The 22,711-nt window shown below is 42.6% G+C and overlaps 1 protein-coding gene across 3 annotated transcripts in view; it reads left to right on the top strand.

Annotated features, from left to right (window-relative positions):
* The first annotated feature begins 939 nt into the window (after positions 1-939).
* Positions 940-22,711, top strand: part of nat16 (N-acetyltransferase 16) — a 39,489-nt gene continuing 17,717 nt past the window's right edge. Inside the window, exons 1-5 of one of the 3 annotated variants that reach the window (XR_011691019.1) lie at positions 940-1,281; positions 1,513-4,455; positions 13,783-14,008; positions 14,090-14,191; positions 14,290-19,491. Coding sequence is in view for 1 of the 3 variants with exons in the window: in XM_071478165.1 (XP_071334266.1) it covers positions 19,656-19,714 (59 nt within the window). In the remaining 2 variants the exon portion in view is untranslated. Of the gene's footprint in view, positions 1,282-1,512; positions 4,456-13,782; positions 14,009-14,089; positions 14,192-14,289; positions 19,492-19,525; positions 19,715-22,711 lie in introns of those variants that run through there. The other 2 variants (XM_071478165.1, XM_071478166.1) reach the window with 2 other exon arrangements.

A 22,711-nucleotide genomic window follows, 5' to 3' on the forward strand; every position in this document is an offset into this window, starting at 1 on the left:
CCTGCTTTGTCTTTATAAAGTACCTCACTGTGTCAGACTGCCTCATGTGTGTTGGAACCACAGTTGCGACATTAAGATGCTGTACAGAGGAAACTTCCTGTTTAAATGATTTGAATATTACAACAGAAATCCTGCGTTCACAGCTCTACTGAAGTAAAAGTGCATCATTATGAGCTCCACTACAGTAAGATCATCCATTATGACTCCATGACTCCTGAATGAGGATATTTACATCATACACTATATTTGGCTGAATCATTATAATTAAAGGAATGTGAGGAGCCTGACCATAGTGTTTAGAAGAAATGAAGCAGCCAGACCTTTGTCCATTTTCAAAGTGGTGATTTATTTACATGAAGAGTAGCACCATGACACATATGTAACGAATAAACAGCAAACTTGGATTTACGCCACGCCACGCCACGCCACGCCACGCCACGCCACGCCACGCCACGCCAATCCACGTCATGTCACGCCACGCCACGCCACGCCACGCCACGCCACGCCACGCCACGTCACGTCACGCCACGCCACGCCACGCCAATCCACGTCACGTCACGTCATGTCACGCCACACCACGCCAATCCACGCCACGCCAATCCACGTCACGTCACGCCACGCCACGCCACGTCACGTCACGTCACGTCACGCCACGTCACGCCATGTCACGCCAATCCACGTCACGTCACGCCACGCCAATTCATGTCACGCCACATCACGCCACGTCACACCACGTCACGCCACGCCAATCCATGTCACGTCACGTCACGTCACGTCACGTCACGTGTCATCATATGTTCTCCCTCACCAGCACCAGAACAAACTGCTTAGACAGCCACTTCCATCAACTGGAGCCAATCTGGACTGTACCATATTTCCTGAGAACAGGGGTGTGACAAAGTTAATTGTTTTCACTGACCTTCCTATATGATAAATGACCCCCCCATCTCCCACCCCCATCGCTTGACCATTTTATTACTATTCATAATCAACTTCAACCCCACACTTAGTCTACCCCAGTGACATCACTGATGATGTAACTCAGTGTATAAACATGGTGTCATGTGTCATGTCAAAAGAAAACCATTAATTTGTGGAACATAAAACTGCACCAATGAACAACAGCTCCACTTAACAGCAGCTGTCTGTTTTAATTCTAACCAGCAGTAATGATGGCGTGTGAACTGTAACCACACAAAACACAACACATCCTCTGAGCAGCTACGTCCTCAGACTGGAGGCTGCAGCGAGGAGACGGGCTGGGGCTAGCTAGCTTGACTGGTGAGTAAACAGCTGCTAATGCTAACATTAGCTATGTAGCAACAGCTAAACTTATAAATAGCTCCTTTAATGTATTACTGTGTAATCAGCTGCTCAGTTATGTATATGAACTGATCATATGTTTCATATGTAACATTATGAACTGCAGTTGAACTGGTTGGTAGATCAGATCAGATGAATGTAGTGAAGTGAAGATCAGAAGCAGAGCTCTGATTAAAACTCTGTTTACAGGGGAAATGAACGTCCACAAGTCAGGTGTTTCCAGACAGGTCACATGACTTCATTGAGCGTGAACCTGGTGTGAACATGACTGTGGTGTCATGGTCTGCTCATCTGTACCTGACTGAACCCGAACCTGTTTCAGAATCAGCTCCACTCATCATCATCATCATTATCATTATTATTATCCTGAGGAGCAGTGGTGGTGGAAACAGTCCTCATTAACAAACCCTACTTATTTATAATTAACTCAACAGTGACAAATGACTCATTAAAAATATTGATAAGAATTCTTCTCTTCTCATCTTTAAAGTATAAATAATGATTTTAAAATAATGACTCACAGTTCATTTAAAACGTGTCTGTCACAGCTGAACCGTCTCTAGTTTCCATCTCATCTGAGTTAAATTTAAAGAACAGAGAAATTAGATGAGGCCTGAGCGGCTGAGCTCTGATTGGCCAGCTGTCACTGTCTGCAGTGAGCAGGAACAGGTGGCCGGAGTCACAGGTCAGAGGTCAACAGCTGGTCAGTTTTACATTTCTATCCATTCAAAAAAGAACACTCATCAGCAACTGTGATTATTATTATTATTATCATTATCATTATCATTATCATTATCATTATTATTGTTGTTGTTGTTGTTATTGGTATGATTTTTGACTGTGTTTTTAATTTGTACTTTAAATTGAAATGCAACATTTTATTTTATTGATAATTAATTTAAATGATCACTTTATTAATGGATTCTATTGAAAAATTCAATCAGTTCAGGCTCTTTTATGTTCCCCAGTTTATACAGTGTTTTCTTTAAGGTTGTGTTTTCTAATTTGACGGTGCAGATGCTGTTTTAAGTCTAAAATAAACCCTTCACATATTTCATTTATCTGTTGGCCTGAAAGTCTGATTCTGACAGTCCTGGACCTGCTCTCTAAAAACCAATTGTAGTTTTGTATTAATATATTACTGCATTTGAATTATATTTATTTTAGTTCAATAATACACTGGTGCACACTTAAGTGTGGTGTGTAAAATACTTCAGCTTTATGTCAGATCAGTAAGTTTATTTAGTTCTGTTATTCAGAGCCTGAATCTGTTTTTCTTCTTTTGTTTTCTTGTCCTTCACTTTCATTTCTCTTCTGAGGATCAACAAAATTCATTTTTCTTTTTGATTATTTCTTTATGGTCAGTCTGAAGTTTAGTGCTGCCGTTCACTGAACCTGCTGAAATCAAATCTGCACAAACTGTAAGTGTCTTTAAGGAGCAGCTGCCTTCATTAACTGTTAAATCTGGCACTTTAATTAGAGATGACCTGTTTTATAATCTGTGTTTTTATTCTCTTTTCTTATTATGATTTTCTTCAGCACATTGAATGACCTCTGTGGGATCATGTGCTTGTACAAATACATTAACCACTTCATGTGATTTACTCTGACAAAAGCAACATAAATCACACTGTAAAACCACCCCTGACTGTCACCATAGTTACCAGGCCCCATCTACAAAACCATCCCAGTTAGCCCACCACCCCACTGAGGGGCAAAATAACAATACACCTTATATACAGGCGTGTATATCTAACATCTTTGTCTCCTGAACAAACCATGTTTGTTTAGGAGATAATGTTATTAACAAATATATTAATAAACACTAAAGACAAATACATAATAACAGTGTTATAAGTGTTTATATATTTGTTATAAACTCTAACTAGGGCTGTTTGAGTAAAGGGTTAAAGCTGAGAAAGCCAGTGATAAATAATAATGAATACAACAGGTCATCAGTGGAGCAGACTGACACACACATGATGAGGTGTGGGTCAACATCTCATCCTGATGAAGACAGTGAAATCATTTTACTATAACTCACGCACACAAGCACCCATTCAGTCTGCAGTCTGCATCATTCCAACAACACAGTGAGAGACGCACAATGACACACAATAATACAGCTCAGTGGATGATTGGGAGGAAAAGGAAGGTGAAGGACTATACAATGTAATGTGTATATACTGGATATATATAAATCACGTGTAATAAGGAAAAGCAGAAAACAAAACTGAACAAAAAAGACAAATGTAAAAGAAACAGAACAGGAGGAAAAAAAGATGCTTTAATATTATCAAACTGTTCCAGAGAGAGGGAGATTTACATGTATTGATTATTGATCTGCTGTAGAACAGAGAGGTCATTAAAGTCCTGTCCAACACCTGGTTAATGTTAATGTGGTGAGAGGTTTAACCCAAACCCTGATCTCTGTCCAAACCTGACCAAAAAACCTGAACCAAACTGCCACTGAAGACTGAATATAATAATAATAATCATAATAATAATCATAATAATAACAATAACAATAACAGAAGATAAGTAAATATGAACTAGTGATGATCACAGGAGTCACATCCCCCTCCACGTTTCTCCTCCTGAAGCTTCCCTGTTGTTAGAATGAAGTCTGTTCTCCTCTTACCACAGCTCTGACAGCAGCAGGCCTAAACGGCGCGGGGCTGCACTTTGCGCAGTTTTTTGTTTTTTTAACGGCGCAAAAAAAAAAAGAAAAAAAAGAAAGAAAGAAACGCGCACAAAGCGCCTCAGTGTGTCTGATACGGTGTAAATCCACTGTGTGATATTATTACCATACCGCTCCTTAGAAGTCTGTGCACGTCCACACACACACACACACACACACACACACACACACACACACAGGAGGAGGGGGAGGGCTGCAGAGATGCTGAGCCGCTCCAGTGAGTCCAGTACGGAGGCCTGACGTAGGGACTGGGAGGGGCGGGGCTTGTGGACCGTGCCGAGTGTCCAGCGGATCCCCGACAGAGAGCCGGTCTGTCTGTGTCTCATTCATCACCGGAACTGTGCAGCGCCTACACCAGCCGCCGCTCCGCTCTCCATCCTGTCTCCTCCGAACACCGACACCAAGGACACCGCCGCCGGCCATCATCCGCGGTAAGACCCGCTCGGCTCGGGGCTGGAGGTGGTTAGATAGCGGGCGGCCCGGTGCCGTCCTGTGGGGCGCGGGGGGACCGGCAGCCTATAGCGTGCGGGGCTCAGCAGGCCCGCGGGGCTCATTGTGACGTATGGGCTTGATGGTTTTGTCTGATTGAATCTGTTATGTAACCCGGTGCAAACGTGATGCGGGCCCCCTCACCGATGACAGCCCGCTGACCTTGTTGGATTATTGCGGCCCGTGTCCATCTTCTCCGTTATCACGGTGGTATCACTGATGACGTCACACAGCAGTGAAGCCTGAACCGTGAAGGATCCTCAGAGCATCATGCATGATCCTCTCTGGGCGACATGCAACACACAGGTCGCCATTCACCTCACTGCGTCTTCCCACACAGCACCTCATCTGAAACACCTGTGACATGACGCAGTGATCGGCTTAATATCTTTATTGATAACCTACATGTTCCTATTGATTAGGACTGAGTCACAGAGCAGTGTACTGGCGCTATTTTAAAGTCACTTTTCAACCGATAGCTTGAACCAGATTCAATGTATTTTCTGTTCTATTTAACATCATTATAAACTGAAGGTCTTCAGCTTTTGGACTGTTAATGGGAATGAATAAGATTTACTGATAATCAACACAGTCATTAGTTGCAGCCAGGGCTGAACAATATGCAACAAAAATCATATTGTGATCGTCTTGACAGATTCATTTTCACAAAAAAAAAGATGATGATGTGATTTTTGTTCCTTTACATCTGGAGAATATGATCTGTAGTCCGAGGCGTCTCTGTAGCATCACAATGCTTCATCTCCGTTCTGTTTCACCTTCATTAAAAACCCGCAGCAGCTGTGATCTGGATGTTGCTCTCGGTCAAATTGTGATTTCAATAATAGTTCTGTTAATTGTTCAGTGCTTGTTGCAGCTCTGCTGATGTGTTGATTATTTTTCATATTAATGCGGGAAACAGTGAAAATGATCATCACAGTCTCCTGAAGCTGAAGTTGGTGACTCTCTTTAGTCCGACACTAAACTGTTCAGTTGATGCAGAACATGAGAAACAGCAGCTCCTCACATGCCTTTACAGCACTGATGTCCCGGAGGTTTGTGTTGACAGCCTCGTGTGTGTCTGCTCATCTGGACTAAAAGAACAGGACTGTCAGGTAACAGTGGTCTGCAGTTGTTTGGGATATTTATAACCCAGTCAGGTGGTTTCATCCTGATTCAGATCATCTCACATCAGGATCAACACAGTTTACTGAGCGGCGCCTCCTGTCAAAGCGGTGGCTGTTTAAACATTTATCATCCACATCAGTTAATCTGTAGATCAGTTTTTGATTCATCATCTAATCTGAACGATGACAGAAGTGACTGAAAAGTGTCCAACACACTATTTATAAAAGAGATGAGATGTTTGGAGAGCAGCTGGAACCGGAGAAAATTCCGCTCCATCAATGACGTGAACGCGGCTTCAGTTTAATAGAAACTGTCTCAGTTGATTTGGACTAAATAACAGAAACATCTGTGATTGAGGGAGGTAATGATGAGGACACAGTGGGATAATTTTAGGACTGTCATTTACGAACTAGTCAGACAGACTCACCTAGATTTAACCTGGTCCAGATCATCTGGATGGACCTGATGGAGCAACGTCCTCCAGATGTGTCACATCACGGCTGATGTTCATTTTCTATTGGTGGACCAACTGATGAACTGAATTTGATCATAGTTTGTGTTTGTTCGGACAAACAAACAGAAACACCTGAGGATGAGGTATCATGGGATCAGTGACAGTGTCTACAGGTTCCTCCCTGTTAAACCAGTTAACCAGAGTCCAACCCCCAAGACTGGGTCCTGAAACTGTCTCTTCATATGGCCCAAATATGTTTCTGTGATATCTCATGCCTCATGTCCCAGTGACGCTAGACTGTCCTCATGGGCACCAATAACCAGCATTCACTGACCTGTATTATAATGTTCACGGCTTCCAGCTGGAATTAGGAATAAAGACAAGTTAATAAAGTGGTCTCCATATTTCTGGCTGGACCACAACAGTGGGACGAGCCCTGTAAACGTGACCATCTGTCGCTGACTGACTGACTGATAAAATTACACCATTGGTTGGCCGGACGAGTGTTGAAGTTTCTCCATTGGCTGTAGCTCTTTCAAAATGGTTTGGTGCGAACAGTTTCTGTGACATCATCAGGGCTGCATTGTTGCTAACGTAGCACCTTTGTTGCTAGATTTCCTGACTTTCAGACTTTTTTTAAATGCAGCATCTCACGTCAGTCAACAGCCTTTTTGGACAAACCATAGCTTTCCATAGAAGAGTCGTTAAATAAAGGAGAGCAGAGTGGGTAGAAGACAAAACCCAGTCCCATCATAGATAAAACAAGATGAACAATCTGTCATCCAGTGAGGCTGTAACTGTCATTACACACTGAAACCAGATTTTCTAGAGGGATTTAAAATGGAATTACAACTTTTCTATACTTAGACCTGTACTGCTGACAGGACCAGAAATACCAGGTTGGCAGAATCAAACATGTTCAGGCTCTTTTGTAGATTTTTGGGATAAAACTATTTATCAGCTCCAAATCTCTGAGGTATACATCGCTATACTTAGTTTGGAAAAAAAAACAAAACAGAAAGGATGGATGCAGTCTGGGCTGTTTCTGTGTTTAGATATCTGTTTGTCAAACCAGATGTTGTTGTTATCCCACATTCACATCATGAAAGACAGAGAATACAGCTAACAGCAGCTAAGAGCCAAGAACTGTTGACATCTGTAGCTGTAGTTATAAATATGACATCTGTAGAAGTGATGATGGCTAATTCAACTGCAGGTGAAAGAAACGCATTAAATTTAAGTTCATAACATCTGTATTTTTTTCAATTTTTGTCATTAATACTGTGAATATGCTTTTGCTATTATATTATGCAAATATGCCTATGCTTAGCATGTGAACATACATGTTAATACATGATAATGTTTATCATGTAATATTTATCATATTAGCATGCTAACATTTGCATGCTATGCTAGCTTTAGCATGTCATAGTGCATATGCTTAGCATGTTATCATACATGTTGATACATGATAATGTTTGGCATGTAATATTTATTATATTAACATGCTGACTTTTGTGTGCTATGCTAGCTTTAGCATGTTATAACATGTAAGCTTAGCATGTTAACTTACATGTGAATACATGATAATGTCAGGGTGTAATATTTAGTATTCTGACATGCTAACATTTGCGTGCTATGCTCCAGTTTAACCTGAGTCAAACAGCTTAAATTCACAAACAGCTGATCACTACTTTTTATTTAAATGATGTGAGAAGTAGCGATAACTAACTTTAAGTTCAGAACATCTGGATGTTTTTCCAGTTTTTGTCATTAATGTTGTAAATGAATTTAGTATATTAACGTGCTAACATTTGTGTGCTATGCTAGTATTAGCATGCTATAGTGTCTAAGCTTAGCATGTTAATATACATGTGAATACATAATAATGTTTGGCGAGTAATATGTAGTACATTAGCATGCTAGAATTTGTGTGTAAACATGCCAACATGTCAACATGCTAATTTATGTACAACATTTAGTATATAAATTAATTAATTTCCAAAAAATTGATTGATTAATTTTTACATTTAGTGTGTTGACCTGCCAACATCTAATGTGCAAAATTTAGCATAACATGTTGCACACAATGAACCTGCCACTGAGCTTTACAAACAGAGGAAATGTAGCCTGTCTAGTTTCATCTCATCTTATACTGAGAATGTGAGCAGATAAATGAGACTCATGTAAATTAACAAAAGTGGATCCTCTCTCATTACTTCTTCTGTAACTCTATCACTGCTCTCAAAGTGCTCTTGACTGAAGGGGGGGGGGTTACAGGGGCCATTGCGGTCAGTGAATTTGGAGCCAGTTGCAGTAGTGGACAACAGACACTGGAGTCATGAAGTGACTAGTGGTTTCCATGGTTTCCTCCTGTCAAGTACTCCTCATGAAGATCCAATAAAACCACTGCATGTGTGTGACATGTTCCATCCGATTTACGTGTTTACACAACATGAAGATCTGCTCACTACATCCATGTTAGTTGCAGAGAACATGGTGAGAATGCAGCCCCTTCATCAACCTGTGTCATCCAGAGTTTCCTCTGTCTGACACAGGATCTGTAAGATGGTGGTAGCTCTGTCATCACCAGACCAAGCATGGACAAACCACAGGTATCAGACAGTACAGTTAGGGATCAGGTTTAAACCCAGGGCTCTTATTATGTCATTGGTATTGATAGTTTTCGTAGCAGATAATGATTATAAAAATGAAGCAAAAACTGATCAATTATCAAAATCATAAATACATTGTTTTACAAAACAGAGATTCACAAAGTTCCCTCTCTGTTCTGCTGTTTTTAAACATCAAGCCACTGAAACATGAATCTACCCAGTGAACCAATCACATTACCATTAATTAGAGCGAAACATGGCCACAACCATGGCCATTCCTCCACAGCTGCAATGCGTTCTGGGAAAATTCTTTCACTTGATTTGAGAATGCATGTGGTGGTTGGGGTGGATGGTGGGTTTACAAATCCAAAGACCAGGTTAACATCCAGGGTCCAGGTTCACATCTAGAGACCAGGTTCACATCACATCATCAGCAGCTCAGGTTAAAGGTAAATAAACAGGCTGTGAACAGTCTTCTGTATGAAACCAGACCAGGATCTTTCCTGAACCTGAACCAGGATCAGTGAGAGTCTGAACAGAACCATGTACCAGGTTAATGACGTGGACTCAGTACAGGTGGAGGTTGTTCTGTGAGGTCAGATCTTCAGGTGAAAACAACATGTTCTGATACAACCTGCATCAACACACCTGTGACTTTCACATGAACATTTCCTCATTGTGTTGTCGTGTGTGTGTGTGTGTGTGTGTGTGTGTTTCCTTCAACATGTATCTGCTGCAGATTATCTGTGTATAGAGGTCATATCTGGCAGACACAGTGTTACACAGATTGTTTATGGATGATTATTATTGATGATAAATGTCAAGAGGATCCAGTTTATCACAGTGTCAGAGTCAGTGAGACACAGATAAGAGACTTTCTTTTATTAAGATTAAACTAAAGTAACATTGTTAATATGATACGATGTGACATTAATGTCATGATGAGCCTTTTGTTGTAGTTAGCAGGTAGCTGCAGCAGGACGCTGGGAGCTGTAGTGTCTGTGTAGAGCTGTGTCTACACCTGCAGCAGCCTCAGAGCCACATGATGAATTCAAAGATGAATTCTGACTGATGATTCGTCTGCACCTTCACATGAAGAAACACACAACACAACATGTAAGAAACACAACATGTAAGAAACACACATGTAGTGGATCAGACTGTGTGAGCCTCTCACAGCTGTAAACTGGATTACAGCTCAGTTTCATATAAATCATGTCAAACACCAGCTGCTCGCCAACATCTGTCTGCTGCTGCTGGACATGATGCTGATGACATCACGGTTTGTGATGACATCACAGTTTGTCAGCAGTGAAAACACTATGTCATCTGATCCACTGCTTAAGTAAAACTATCGATAAGTGAAGCTGATAATCTGAAGCTGATAATGATTGGACAGGAGGCAGCCATCATCATCATCATCATCATTATCATCATCACCATACTCTTACTTATATACATCTTTCTTTTCCATGGTGAGTCATGGATGCTCTCTGTTGTCATGAGAGAGAGGGCGAGAGAGAGAGAGAGAGAGAGAGGGAGAGTGAGAGAGGGGGAGAGAGAGAGGGAGGCAGAGAGAGAGATAGAGAGGGAGTGAGAGAGAGGGGAGAGAGAGAGGGAGGCAGAGAGAGATAGAGAGGGACGTGTGGCTGTGATGTGATGTCCTCTGACAGTTTGGTATTTGGAATTGAAAGCGTGGAGGCTTTATTGTATTAATCATGGAAGGGAGAGAAAAGATAGGAAAACACAACACTGAGATCCTGTTCTCTGCTCTGCTGTCAACACATTTACTCACACAGTCCAGTCTCCCTGTCTGTCCCTGTCGCTGACTCTGTCTCTGTCTCTGTCCCTGTCCCCATGCAAACAGCAGCAGTCTCTGAGGACAGGATGGACACACAGCTGTACATTCGATGTAGTTTGTTATATGTTTTCAGTGTCTGATGTTTGGGTTCTATCATGTTCTGACTGTTGCTCCGTGATTTTGGCTAAAGGCTGATCAATCTGCACTCAGTGATCATTTTATTAGGAACACCTCGCTAACTCTGTGTAGCTCCTCAGGTCCTGCATCCAGATGTTGAAACTTTCCTCTGAGACTCTGCTCCATGTTGACATGACTGCATCACCTTCATGCTGCAGGATCCTGGAGCCTGAACTGGACTCACTGTCGTGTTGATGAAACCAGTTTGTGACACGAAGCATTATCCTGCAGGAAGTAGCCGTTAGAGGATGGTGACCTGTGGCCACGAGGAGTGGTTATCTTAGTGACTGCAGCCTCTCTGTCCTCTCTCATCAAAGTCACAGTTTCCCTCATTCTGATGTTTAATGAACATTAACTGAACCTGGATCTGAACTGCTGCCACATGATTGGCTGGTTGCATCAATAGGCAGGTGTACAGGTGTTCCTAATAAAGTGCTCAGTGATTGTATAGTTTAACATTATGCAGATGTGTGATGAGAGACGCGTCAGTGGTTCTAGTTTCAGGAACAAAGAGGTGAATAGAGAATCATTAGACAGAGGACAGAAACACAGCAACGGAAAGATACTGAGATGCTTCATCAAACTGTTTCCTCGGTTCAGAGACACGTTTACCAAGCTGTGACGAGGAGATGGAAATCATATTTCAGCTACCACTTTGTGACAAGCCAGCATTCATAAGAGTGTTATCATCTGTAATTAACAAATCATTTATGGATTATCTACAGATCAGTTTGTTTGTTGCCAGGTTGTGTCCTCCTCGTCCACCATGACAGTTTTGTCTTTAGCTGCTCTTTACTCCTTCAGGGAGATGTCTCCAGTGACTGTTTGACCAACTGGACCAAACTCCATTTAGAAACTGATTATTGTTGAAGGTATTGGTGATTTATCAACATTTATAGGTGACAGACCTATTGTCCTTACTCAGTGGTTACTAATATAACTGCAGACTTTATGGTCTGTCTAATGAGTTTAGAGCAAAGTGACATTTGGTTCTTTTTATGTCCAGCTCCTACAGAGAGAGTAGCATTGTGGGTTGTCTGTAGCCCATTTGTGTTGTTGAGGTAACGGCTGTCTTCAATGAGTCTTTTAGTGTTTGTCAGTTCAGGTCAGTCATCTGTCAATCTGACACCAGAGTCAGTGATGATGAGGAGCTGGAGGACGAGGCAGCCACAGGAAGTGACTCTGACAGGAGGGTGTGACTAACTGCACTCAACTTATGTTTCTCTTTAATGGACAATGAGGACGGTGAGGAAGGAGGCAGCGTCACATTTTACAAATGACTGTCACTTGCAAATTGCAGATAAATTCCTGCTGAACTATGAAACACTCCTGCAGAGGCTGATCAGAGAAACACATGAAACTTTAGCGTCACAGGAAACAGGCTCTATCACAGCCTGCATGTTCCAGATTTGGTGAATTTTTTCTATTTTCAGCAGCAAACAAAACCTTACATCCTGCAGAACATTAAAGGGACTATAGGTAAGTTTTACTATTGCTAACGTTAGCATTAACAGCTTTTTACTGACCAGTCTTGTCAACAGCTTCAGCCATCATTGTGTTTACAAGACCAGAGGTTATAACATGTCCTCTGAGCAGCTACGTCTTCAGGACAGACTGGAGGCTAACAGTGAGGAGACGGGCTAGCTGGTTAGCATGCTAACTTCAGAAGAAGAAAAGATCTGACAGAGACAAGAGTTAACACTGGTGTTTGTCTCCACCTCTGGAGTTAGATGTTGGTGAGTAAAGAATAAAGTTTGACGCTCAACTCATAACGTTTCTTCTAGACTGGTGAGTAAACAGCTGCTAATGCTAATGTTAGCTATGTAGCAGTAGCTAAACTTACATATAGTACCTTTAACGTGTACAGTATGAATCTGCCTTTAGTAGTACCCGTGACTTCTCAGGGTTTAATGTGACATTGTGATACACACACACACACATATACAGAGACACACACACACACACACACACACACACACTAACTGTGTTGCACTGAAAGGACCTTGGAGATTAATGACTGTATAGGTACTGCAGTGCGGGGGTGGGGTGGAATTGGGTGGGTGGGAGGGGGGAGAAAAGAGGGAGGGACAGATTTAGGAGAAGAGGAGAGAAGCAGGAGGAGGGGGATGGTAGAGAGGCTGGGAGGGGGAGGGGGAGGCTGAAGAGGAGGAGGCTCAGAGGAGTTCGTGAATGAGGTTAGGAGGAAATTAGGATTGAGATTAAAATAGAAGGAGGCAAAGAAGAGGTGAGAAGTGACAAGGAGACCAGGAGGATGTGAGGAGGAAGTGAGGAGGATAACTGCCTGAGCAGTTTTATTACCTCAATGAACCACTGCAAAGTCAAACAGGGGATAATGTGTATGTGTGTGTGTGTGTGTGTGTGTGTGTGTGTGTATAGAGTGATGTATTGCCCCTCCCCTTCACTGATTCATCATATTACACCTGCAGCTGTCTGTGCGCGTCACGCACGTGATCCTCACCCCTCCCCCGCACACAACCACTCCATGACCCCCACTCATTTTACAGCAGGAGCAGGGTCACGAGCACTCACCGTCTACAGACACGTGTCTTGCAGATGACATCATGTGAACCAGGTGTACAGATCCTGGTCTGATCTGGTTTCTCTGTGACCCAGAACAAACACCAGTCTCTGAACCAAACTAACTCAGTCATGATCTGACTCAACTGAACCTGAATCCAACCACATGATTCAGGATCAGGATCAGGATCAACAGATCGCATGTGCAGAGACACAGCAACAGACCAAATAAACCAACGTGAAGAATCATCATTCTCTGTCTCTATGTTTCTGCTGCACACATGCAAGGTTTCACTTGCTTGACATGTTTCCTGTTTGGTGGTTATAAAGCAGGTGATTGGCTAATTGAAGGGAGGGGGCGGGATCAGCTGATCAGCTGACCAGCTATGTAGCCTGATTTTAGCTGTGCACTTTTTCTGTCAGATAACATAACATGATGCACACTTTGATTTCAGTTGGTTTAAAACAGCTCTGAAGTGCTAATTCAACAGCTAACACACACACACACACACACACACACACACACACACTCTCTCTTGATAATGTTGGTTCTTTACAGGCTGAATTTTGAAGATTTCCGCCCTGAGTCTGTGTCAGGTTCAGGGACAGAGGACACAGTCTGTTTGCATCACGTCACATTTTATTTTAATGAAACACAACATTGAACTAAAGAGAAGTCTACAAACACACTGAAGAGGAGGAAACAGACAAAGAAACTGAAACAACACGTAACTGTGATCGACCATCACAGTTCCTCGGAGGATCACAGCTCACAGACAGACCTGGTAAGCGGACACTGTCCTCCTCTGAATTATACATCCTGCCTCTCTTAACTTATTATTCATGACCCCTGCTGCGCTGTGCAGGTGCTGGTCTGAAACCTTTAAAACCACTAAGAACATGAGCTGGACTGGTTCAGTGAGTGGTTCCTCGGACGGCAGCTGACGGACACCAGAGCTCTGACCAAGGTAACGACATCATGAAGGTCATGACATCGTGATCATTTTAATGTGGGAGTTAAACTACACCCAGATTCATTGAATAAAGTGTGTTTGTTTATTTCCAGGAGAAGCAGCTGTGAGTCATCCTCACTCTTCATCGTTCAGGCTGTGGAGAGGAAGTGTGAGCGAGCAGTCAGACCTGAGCTCACAGCCTCTGTGCTTCACTAATAAAACACATAAAGAGAACAAATGGTTTCTGGGTCTTTTTTAATCAGTGACTGTAGAGACAGCTCAGACTTCAGATCACCTCCAGTCTCTACTGAACGTTCAGCTTCTTAAAGCTGAAATGGTTCAAAGGTCAGAACTGAACTGAAAACTGACTTTAACTTAAACATAAAGTTACAGACCTGTTTTCTTCAGCTCTGATTTTCTCCACATTTTCAAATTTTCTAAATATTCGTCCATGAAGAGGAATCACACTGACGTCAACAAGAACGTCCACAGAGGGACAGCAGGACGTCAGAGGACACTATGGCTGCAGATAAAGAGTTTGATTGAAGTTAAACGTGGCACCAACTGTTCCCTGTTATCTACTGAAACCAAGGACGGATGGTCTCTCTGCAGCACAGGACACGCTGACATCCAAGACCGACTGGTTCCTCACCCCCCATCCCCAAACCATCCCCCACCCAGACTGGACCGGGAACCACTGCTGTTGAAGAGCAGCTCCAGTATCTGTCAGTCCTGTGTAAAGCAGTATCAGGATGAACGGCGTGTCCTCAAAGCTACTTTGTCTCATCTGACTCCAGTTGTGCGTCAGACTCACAGAGACACACAGACAACAGAGCAGCAGCCCCCAGTGAAATGGGTTCACCTGGGGCAGGTCCCTAGAACCAGAGCCAGGTGAAGCAGCTTTCAGCTTCTGGGCTCCTCTCCTGTGGAAGCAGCTTCCTGAACACCTGAGCTCTGACAGCTCATCATCAGCTTCAAACATGATGTTTTTTACGGCTTCTCAATAGATTACATCCAGAAAATAAGGTCAGCTAGATCATATAGATTTCTGCTTATAGTTTTCTTCTTCTTATTGTTTGACTTTAAATCTTTTAATTATTCTGTAAAGATCTGAGTATTGTTTTATTTTTATTGTCCTTTGAATGTAATTTTAATGCACCTCCATCTCTGTGGAAAGCGGGTTGTATTTTTGTCTGAATGGTTTCTACATAATAAACCTGGTTTTCCTGAAGCAGACGCGTCCTCCAGGTTGATGATCTGCTCCTCTGATCCTCATCAGGTCAACGCTGAGTTTAGATTTAGATTCAGTCCAGTTCTTCTTCTTCTAATTAAAAACTGCAGCTGAATGGAGGTGATCTGAAACCTGTGAGCTGTAGTGGTATCTGTTGTCGTTGTTATCACCTGGGGGTTGGGGGTGAGGGAGGGGTGATGGAGGGGGGGTTCAGGTAGTGATAATGTGTGTTAGGATGCTCATGGAGAACAGGAGCTTCACATGTACATGTGTTTGTGTAAGGCAGCTGGTTGTCAGTCATCAGTCCTCTGGTTATAACCAGCTGTCGTCCTGAGGACGGAGTCAGAAGCCTTTGTTGTTACCGTGGAGATGGCACCTCCTGGTTCCTCTTAAATCATTTAAATCATTAAAGCGTCAAAACGTTGAACGATCAGTGGACTCACTTGAGGGGTAAATCTTTGATGAGTGTTTTTACACTGTTGACCATTAGCAAACTGTGCTAATGATGCTAACAGGAAGTCCAACACGGATGCAGCCCTCAGCTGATTGGTTGTGTTGCACCTTTTATTAACCCCTCCTCTGCTGGAGGATTAAGCTCTGTATAAGAACTGTGAACTGTGTGAACGGCTAACTGCTAGCTGCTAATTAGCCAGCTAGCAGTTAGCCAGCTTGTTAGCATGGAGAGGATGTGGGAGCTGAGGTGAGTTAAAGTCACCTGGCTCCATCAAACCTGACACTGTTGTACCAAAGCTTCCTCCTTCTCACTTGAATATGTAACACCTATGACTCCGCCCACCAGGAAGTGTTTAGTTTGACTGCAGCGTTTCTGTCCCGATGACTGTCGGAGGCAGACTGAAACTCTACAAACCAGACTACATGTTGAACACGACTGTGTTGGTGACACCTTCTGACACATGGCGGTGACAGCTTCAGATCATCCACATCACCTCACTGTGTTTTCTGTGAGATGTTTTATCTCTGCTATGTCACATAAGCAACAACAACAAAACTCCTTACTAACTGTTTGTCATTGTACACGATCAAGGAACGAAGGAACAATTTCTTGTTAAGCGCTCACTCTCGTCTCATCCTGGGAGCAGACAGCGTTTTCCATGAGGTCATGACCGTGTATCTGCGGAGACACCCTGCAGGACATGCAAAGGTGCTCCTGCAGGAGCCACAGTCGGACCTCTGGGACCTGGACTGTCCATGACCCTGGTGACACGGAGCACACTGTGAAGACAAACTCAGACGTGTCAGTCTGAGGCGTCCTAAAGATGGAGTCAGTTTTATTCCACCACGCCCCACGTCTGTCTGATACAGACTCGAGCTGACTGGCTCCTTCAGCAGTCATGGGGTGGGGAGCTGGGGAGGGTGGGTGGTGATGGCTCTAAATCTGAGGATATTTCTAAGTTAGAATCAATGTGATACAGAGCTTTTATTCAACAACTGATTATTAAGTTCATCTTTAAGTCAGTCCTCTGTGCCTGTGGTTCCTGTTCACACAGTGATGAGAGCAGCTCCTCAGTCTCGATCAATAGTCTTGGTTAAAGTGACTGACACCTGAATTTCAAAGAGATCATTCACAAATTAATGTAAATGAAGCAATTAAGTAAAAGCAGAATATTTTTATCAAATCTTTCCGAACAAAAGAGAAAAAAACTGATAATACAAACACAATGAGTACTAGTGACAGTGAAGGATCCATGTCCCATCAGCAGACTCTGTCAGTTTATAACTCAACACTGATTTGTCACAAGAGTTAGAGTCGAACCTGAAGTGTTTCAGTGATGCCCCCCCCCACAGTTGGGAGCATCAGTTCCTGGACAGTGATTTTCTGTTGAAGACAAATGTGAAAGACAGCAAAGGAAGATTTTAAGTTCTCGTCATCAGTTAAAACTTTAATTAAAAATTAAAATGACATCTGACTGAAAGAGGACATTCATTATCCCTTCAGATTTTATGTGTTCATTCATTTCCACCACTAACACAGAGTCTCTGCTCTGACCCATTAAACTGCTGCAGCAGAGGGAGAGCCAGTGTTGGCTGGATGCCTCCGACATGGAGAGTATTAATCTGTAGATGGTACATCCAGGTCATTTTCACTGGGATTTATATTAACTGCATACTGTTATAGCCAATCATTTGAGAGGAAATTAAAAAAAAACAAAAAAAACCACACACACACGCACACACACACACACACACACACACATATATATATATATATATATACACATATATATATAAATTTTGGTCCAGTTGGAATCTACTCATGATCACTGGTTGCACACAAACATTCAGTAAAATACAGGTGAATACAATTTTAGACTTAATGTAAAACTCAAATTAAACTCAGCATGAGCGTCTCTGTGCACAAAGGAATCTGACATCTAAAATACAGAGTCATTCATTCAGACCACTGAGCTTCAGTCTGTTTAAGATTAAAATGAAATAAGTTTCTCTTCAGTAGAAATCAGTGGTGGGTCACCTCCAGAAGAGGGAGGGGCTCTGGTGATAGCAGTTAATCTGTGGGTTGACATTAACCATGACCTCAGTCTTCATAGTGACAGAGATGGAGTCATCCACATGGATATTCACCTCACGCGTGAAGGTTAATGTTTCTCTGACATCAGTCACAAGGATGTTGTAGGAGTTTGAGTCAGCCTTCTTGATTTACAGTCACGTGTTGAGACAGTATGAAGGTCCTGAAGGTCCTGAGGGTCAGTTACCTCTAACCACACCTACAGCTCTTTATCCACAGTTTAGCACAGGGGTTAACAGGTCCAGCTAGACCAGAACTCCTCAAACAAAGGTCCTGAACAGTGGTCGAGAGGTGGGGTGATGGTGATATTAATATAATTATACACATACTAAAACTGAAAATAAAAAAATTAAAATAAAACTGAAATAAAGGGTTTGACTTTCCATGTTTATACTTTATGGTTAACTCCAACAGTTAACCAGTTAACCAACAGTCTCAACCAGTTTATAATAAACAGTCTCAACACATCTTAACAACTGCACAGCTGTGTTATATCCACTTTCCAAACTTACTTCTCCAACGTTGTCTCACCTGTGTGTATCTCACACACTGACCCGAGTCACAGTGATTGGCTGAGGAGCGTCACGTGACCAGTGCTATTAAGGTTGGAAAAGCTGTGCTAGTTAAAATAGAAATGCTCCTCCAAATGTAATAATTCTCAGTAATTTATAGTTTATTGGTCCAGGTCTGGATAGGACAAAGTCTGGGTCTGGATCTGGACAAAGGTCCACCTTTTAGCTGCTTTAGCAGAATTTTGAATCTGTGATGTAAGGTCCATCACATCTCACAGGTTAAGCTTAACTGGACACACAGTACATGATAGACGTATTTAAAGGAGCTATTAATAAATTTTGCTATTGCTACCTAGCTATCTATCTATGTCTTTTCTTCTTCTGAAGTTAGCATGCTAACCAGTTAGTTCCAGCACGTCTCCTCACTGTAGCTCCCAGTCTGAAGACATAGCTGCTCAGAAGACGTGTTAAAACCTCTTGTATTATAAAGACAATGACGGCTGAAGCTGTTGTCAAGAAACATTTACTGCTCTTGACAGGAAACCAGGTTCAGCAGCAGAAAAAACTGACAGAAAGAACCTTTAATCCTTGTGTCAATCTTTTTATTGATAAAATTGACAAATAAGAATCATGCAGATTTGAGGATTTTGGAAATATACATAAAACACATTCCTCGTGTTTCAAATGTACACTGGGAACATGTACATTTTGTAATAATGAGCTGTAGGTCAGATTTGTGCTCTCTGCTGGTACCAGGCCAGAACTTCAGTTAATAAATTGAGCAACATGCATGATCATTATTGTAATTAAAGCCTAAATGAATTAAAGTTAAAGGTCAGGTTAAAGTTATTTTGGAGTATGATGCATAGAAACAGGTGAATGTGCAGTATTTTCCTAAAGTATAATTACCCTACACTGAACCAAACAGTGCAGGTGACAATGTTGAAGTATGTCGCACAGTTGTGTTATTGTCATGGCAACAAGCACAGAGTAATGATTGACAGATTCAACAACTAATCATTTTCTGGTGCCTGTGTGTCACTGGTTTGTTTCATGTATAGGCGGGGCTGCGTGGGAAAAATGACATGGAGCCTGCTATCGCACAACAGGGTGGTATGCTTATGTGTTTGCGTCAGCATGGAGCCTACTGGCATGAAGCACTGGAGCCAAGGATCTACCCAGGAGACATGAATGATTTTGGTGTCCATGTTCTCATCACTTGACCAACAGGATAATCTACTGAAGACATGGTGTGTTCCTTTTAGTTTTGCATTATTCAGGGGCTCCTGTTATTTTCAGTATGATGGTCTTATCTGTTCTGTGTGGAGGTGTGGGGGAGACAAAGAGGAGAGCTGGCAGCATACTCCAAATAAATCACAACTGGTGTGTTAAGAAAGACTAGATGGCATCTTGAGGACTGTGTGCCAGCGTGTTGACCCAACTTCACCTGCTCAGTTTATAATAAATCATCTGATCAATTATCTTTTTAGAGGTTTTCTCACAATTCGGTGGATGTTGCTAAACTCAACTATCTATCACAGACTCTTGAATATTATCTGTGGTCATTGTTTAGTGTGTCACTGTTTGGCAGCTTTAGGTAAGTGAAGTCGTCTCATGTTCATGTGAACAAAATGCAGAATGCTCATATTTCCTTAGAGCTAAAATATTCCCACAGCTTTGTTGACCATCACCCTCGTTCCTCATGACTCAGTCAATTCACCATTGAAGTCATGTGGTGGAGTTTTTCTTGTGCATCCTGTGTTTTTTCACACGCCTGCTCCATAGTGCCCCCCATGTGGCCTTGGCATCATTCAGTGACCAGAACCCAATATGCAGGGAGCACACTGGCATTTGCCCACAGCCACAGCTCCACAGTCTTTGCAAACGTGCCAAATTCCATTTAGTTTGGAGTATACTGCCAGCCGGCGACAGGAAGACAGCGAGAGCGTGAGAGTGTGCAGGCGAAGAGTGAATCAATGAGTGTGTGAGAGAGAGCGGGAGATAGAAACTCCAAAACAAAACAGCATCGCTCTCATTGGCAGCCCTGGACTTCCCAGCCCAGCACCAAAGCATGATGGAAAAGTACCAGAGTCCACCATGTGTCCGTGTGTGTGTCTGCTGTGACCAGACAGTGTTTGCACTACAAATACCCTCACAGCTCACATGGCTGATTGATAGATTATTGGAACATGTCTAGCATTTCTGTGTTGGCCTCTGCAAACCAGCAACCCCCCCGAGGGACTGATTGCCCCCCCCCCCATTAAATCCCCTCTCTTAATGGTATTGTTACACCCCCACCATAACATGAGAGGACATAACAGTATCAGAAGACAGTACTTTGACTAACACAAACAGGAGCTGAGAATGAATGAACACAGAATGATCCAGGTTGTCTCATTTAAATGTGTCCACATTTTGTTTACCAAGTTTTCAATGGACACTGTGTTCATCCAGGAACCAAGTACAGATGAAGCACTGAACAGAACTGAGTGTAGAGGTGTTGGTCTGACACGTCACACCTGACACGTTTCAGCCATGAGGTCCACTTACTTCCATTTTATTCTCTCTAGCTGTCTACACTTGCTAATTAATGGAGCACACTTCTCTCAGACTTCATGTGTTTAGCCACTGTACTGCTGTACACTCATAGAGCCAACAACCCAATGCTTGATCAGAATAGTTATGTTTATTTTGAAAGCAGTGGTGGTCCTAGATTCTGAGGCCCCTAGGCAAAGAAGCCCAACAAATTCCCCCTTACATGCAGACTACTGGCAGAGGCTACAATTTACAGATGTCCCCTAAACCTCTCACATGCTAATAATCAATAGATGCTAGCTACAGCACACATCATCACGGGGATTGGGGGCAGCAGTGCACTGTATAATGTCCTCATGGGTGGTTTAACCAAGTTTATAGTTGTCATTGCAAAATATGCCAATATGAGGGGCCATTAGGGGCCCATTTGCCCTTAGGGCCCCAAACATTTGCCTGGTTTGCCTCTCCTGATGGTGGGCCTCTGGTTGAAAGAAAACACAAGTGACATGCACCCAGTTCCATGGCAGGTGTAGATAACTGTAGAACATGACAGAAACGTGTTGGGTGGGGGCAGGCTGCTGGACTTGAAGACTGCTGAACAGGTGGGACCACCTCTGAGGCCAGTCTGGTCTGCACAGCAGCAGCACTCATCGTCCTCCTGTAGTATTTAGCTGGTGTTATGGCCTGTAGAGGTGTCTCGCAGATAGTGAAATCTGTGCTTTGACATGTAAAGGATGCCAGAGCTGTTAATAAATGCCCTTCTAAAAACCTTTCATTATTTTGTCACTTTTTTTGGGATCAGCATTTGTAAGCAATATGTTTTTAAAATGCTTTCAAACTGACATTTTAAAACTATGATTTCCTTCATGGCCTGAAACAGTTTTCTGCAGAGAGAACCTGTCTATCCTCACACACAGCACTAGGTGTTCAGCTCGTTGTCTCCCATGGGGGAAATAGTATTTTGACCTAGGGGTGGGCAATCTAACCAAAAGATCATGTGACAACCTTTTTGGGTAGAATCGCAGTCTGCAATCTGAATCACGATCTGCGTTCAGTTTCCAAATTTATTGTGAAAGTCCTCACTGGAAACTGTTATTCGAATCTTTTTGCTGCTGTGATGCGTCTTTCAGATATTTGTCCGTTCAGTGGTACTCTTCACTCACAATCCTGTCTTCTGTTTACGAATTGCATCACAATCTATCAAACTTTTTGCTCAGTTCATATGGAGTATTTGTTTGGACAGTGCTGTCATCTTTGAGATGATATATGCTGGTATTTTACTTTGAAGGTTCAGTCATTCTGTAGTTCTGCTCCGGTGGATAACTGGTACATGTGCCAAAACTCAGCGTCTCCAGCTGCAGTTTGTGGGCTAGCTGTTCAACCGTTAACAGTGGGCTGGTTTGCAATAATTGAACTTTTGAATTTAAATATCTAAATACAGAAACTTCTAATGATGCTATCTGTATGATTCATCTTAAAGTAGATCATATGCCGAAGTAAGATTGCCCACCCCAAGTTTGACTATGGCCAGGTTGGCCAGGAGCTGCTTTAGTATTTTGTACTACTTCCCACAAAGCGATCTCTCTACTCTTTTGGTTCTGCATGATTGGTGCCTTAGAGTTTAGGGGACTCAGAGGACCAGTGCTACGATCCTTCTCTACCTTCATCTTTGGGCATTTAGTGCATGTTGAATGAGAGAGTTGAGCGAGAGA

The sequence above is a fragment of the Trachinotus anak genome, unplaced genomic scaffold, assembly GCF_046630095.1.
Source record: "Trachinotus anak isolate AG129_WGS33_773 ecotype Australia unplaced genomic scaffold, CSIRO_AGI_Tana_v1 ptg000005l, whole genome shotgun sequence".
Taxonomy (NCBI): Eukaryota; Metazoa; Chordata; class Actinopteri; order Carangiformes; family Carangidae; genus Trachinotus; species Trachinotus anak.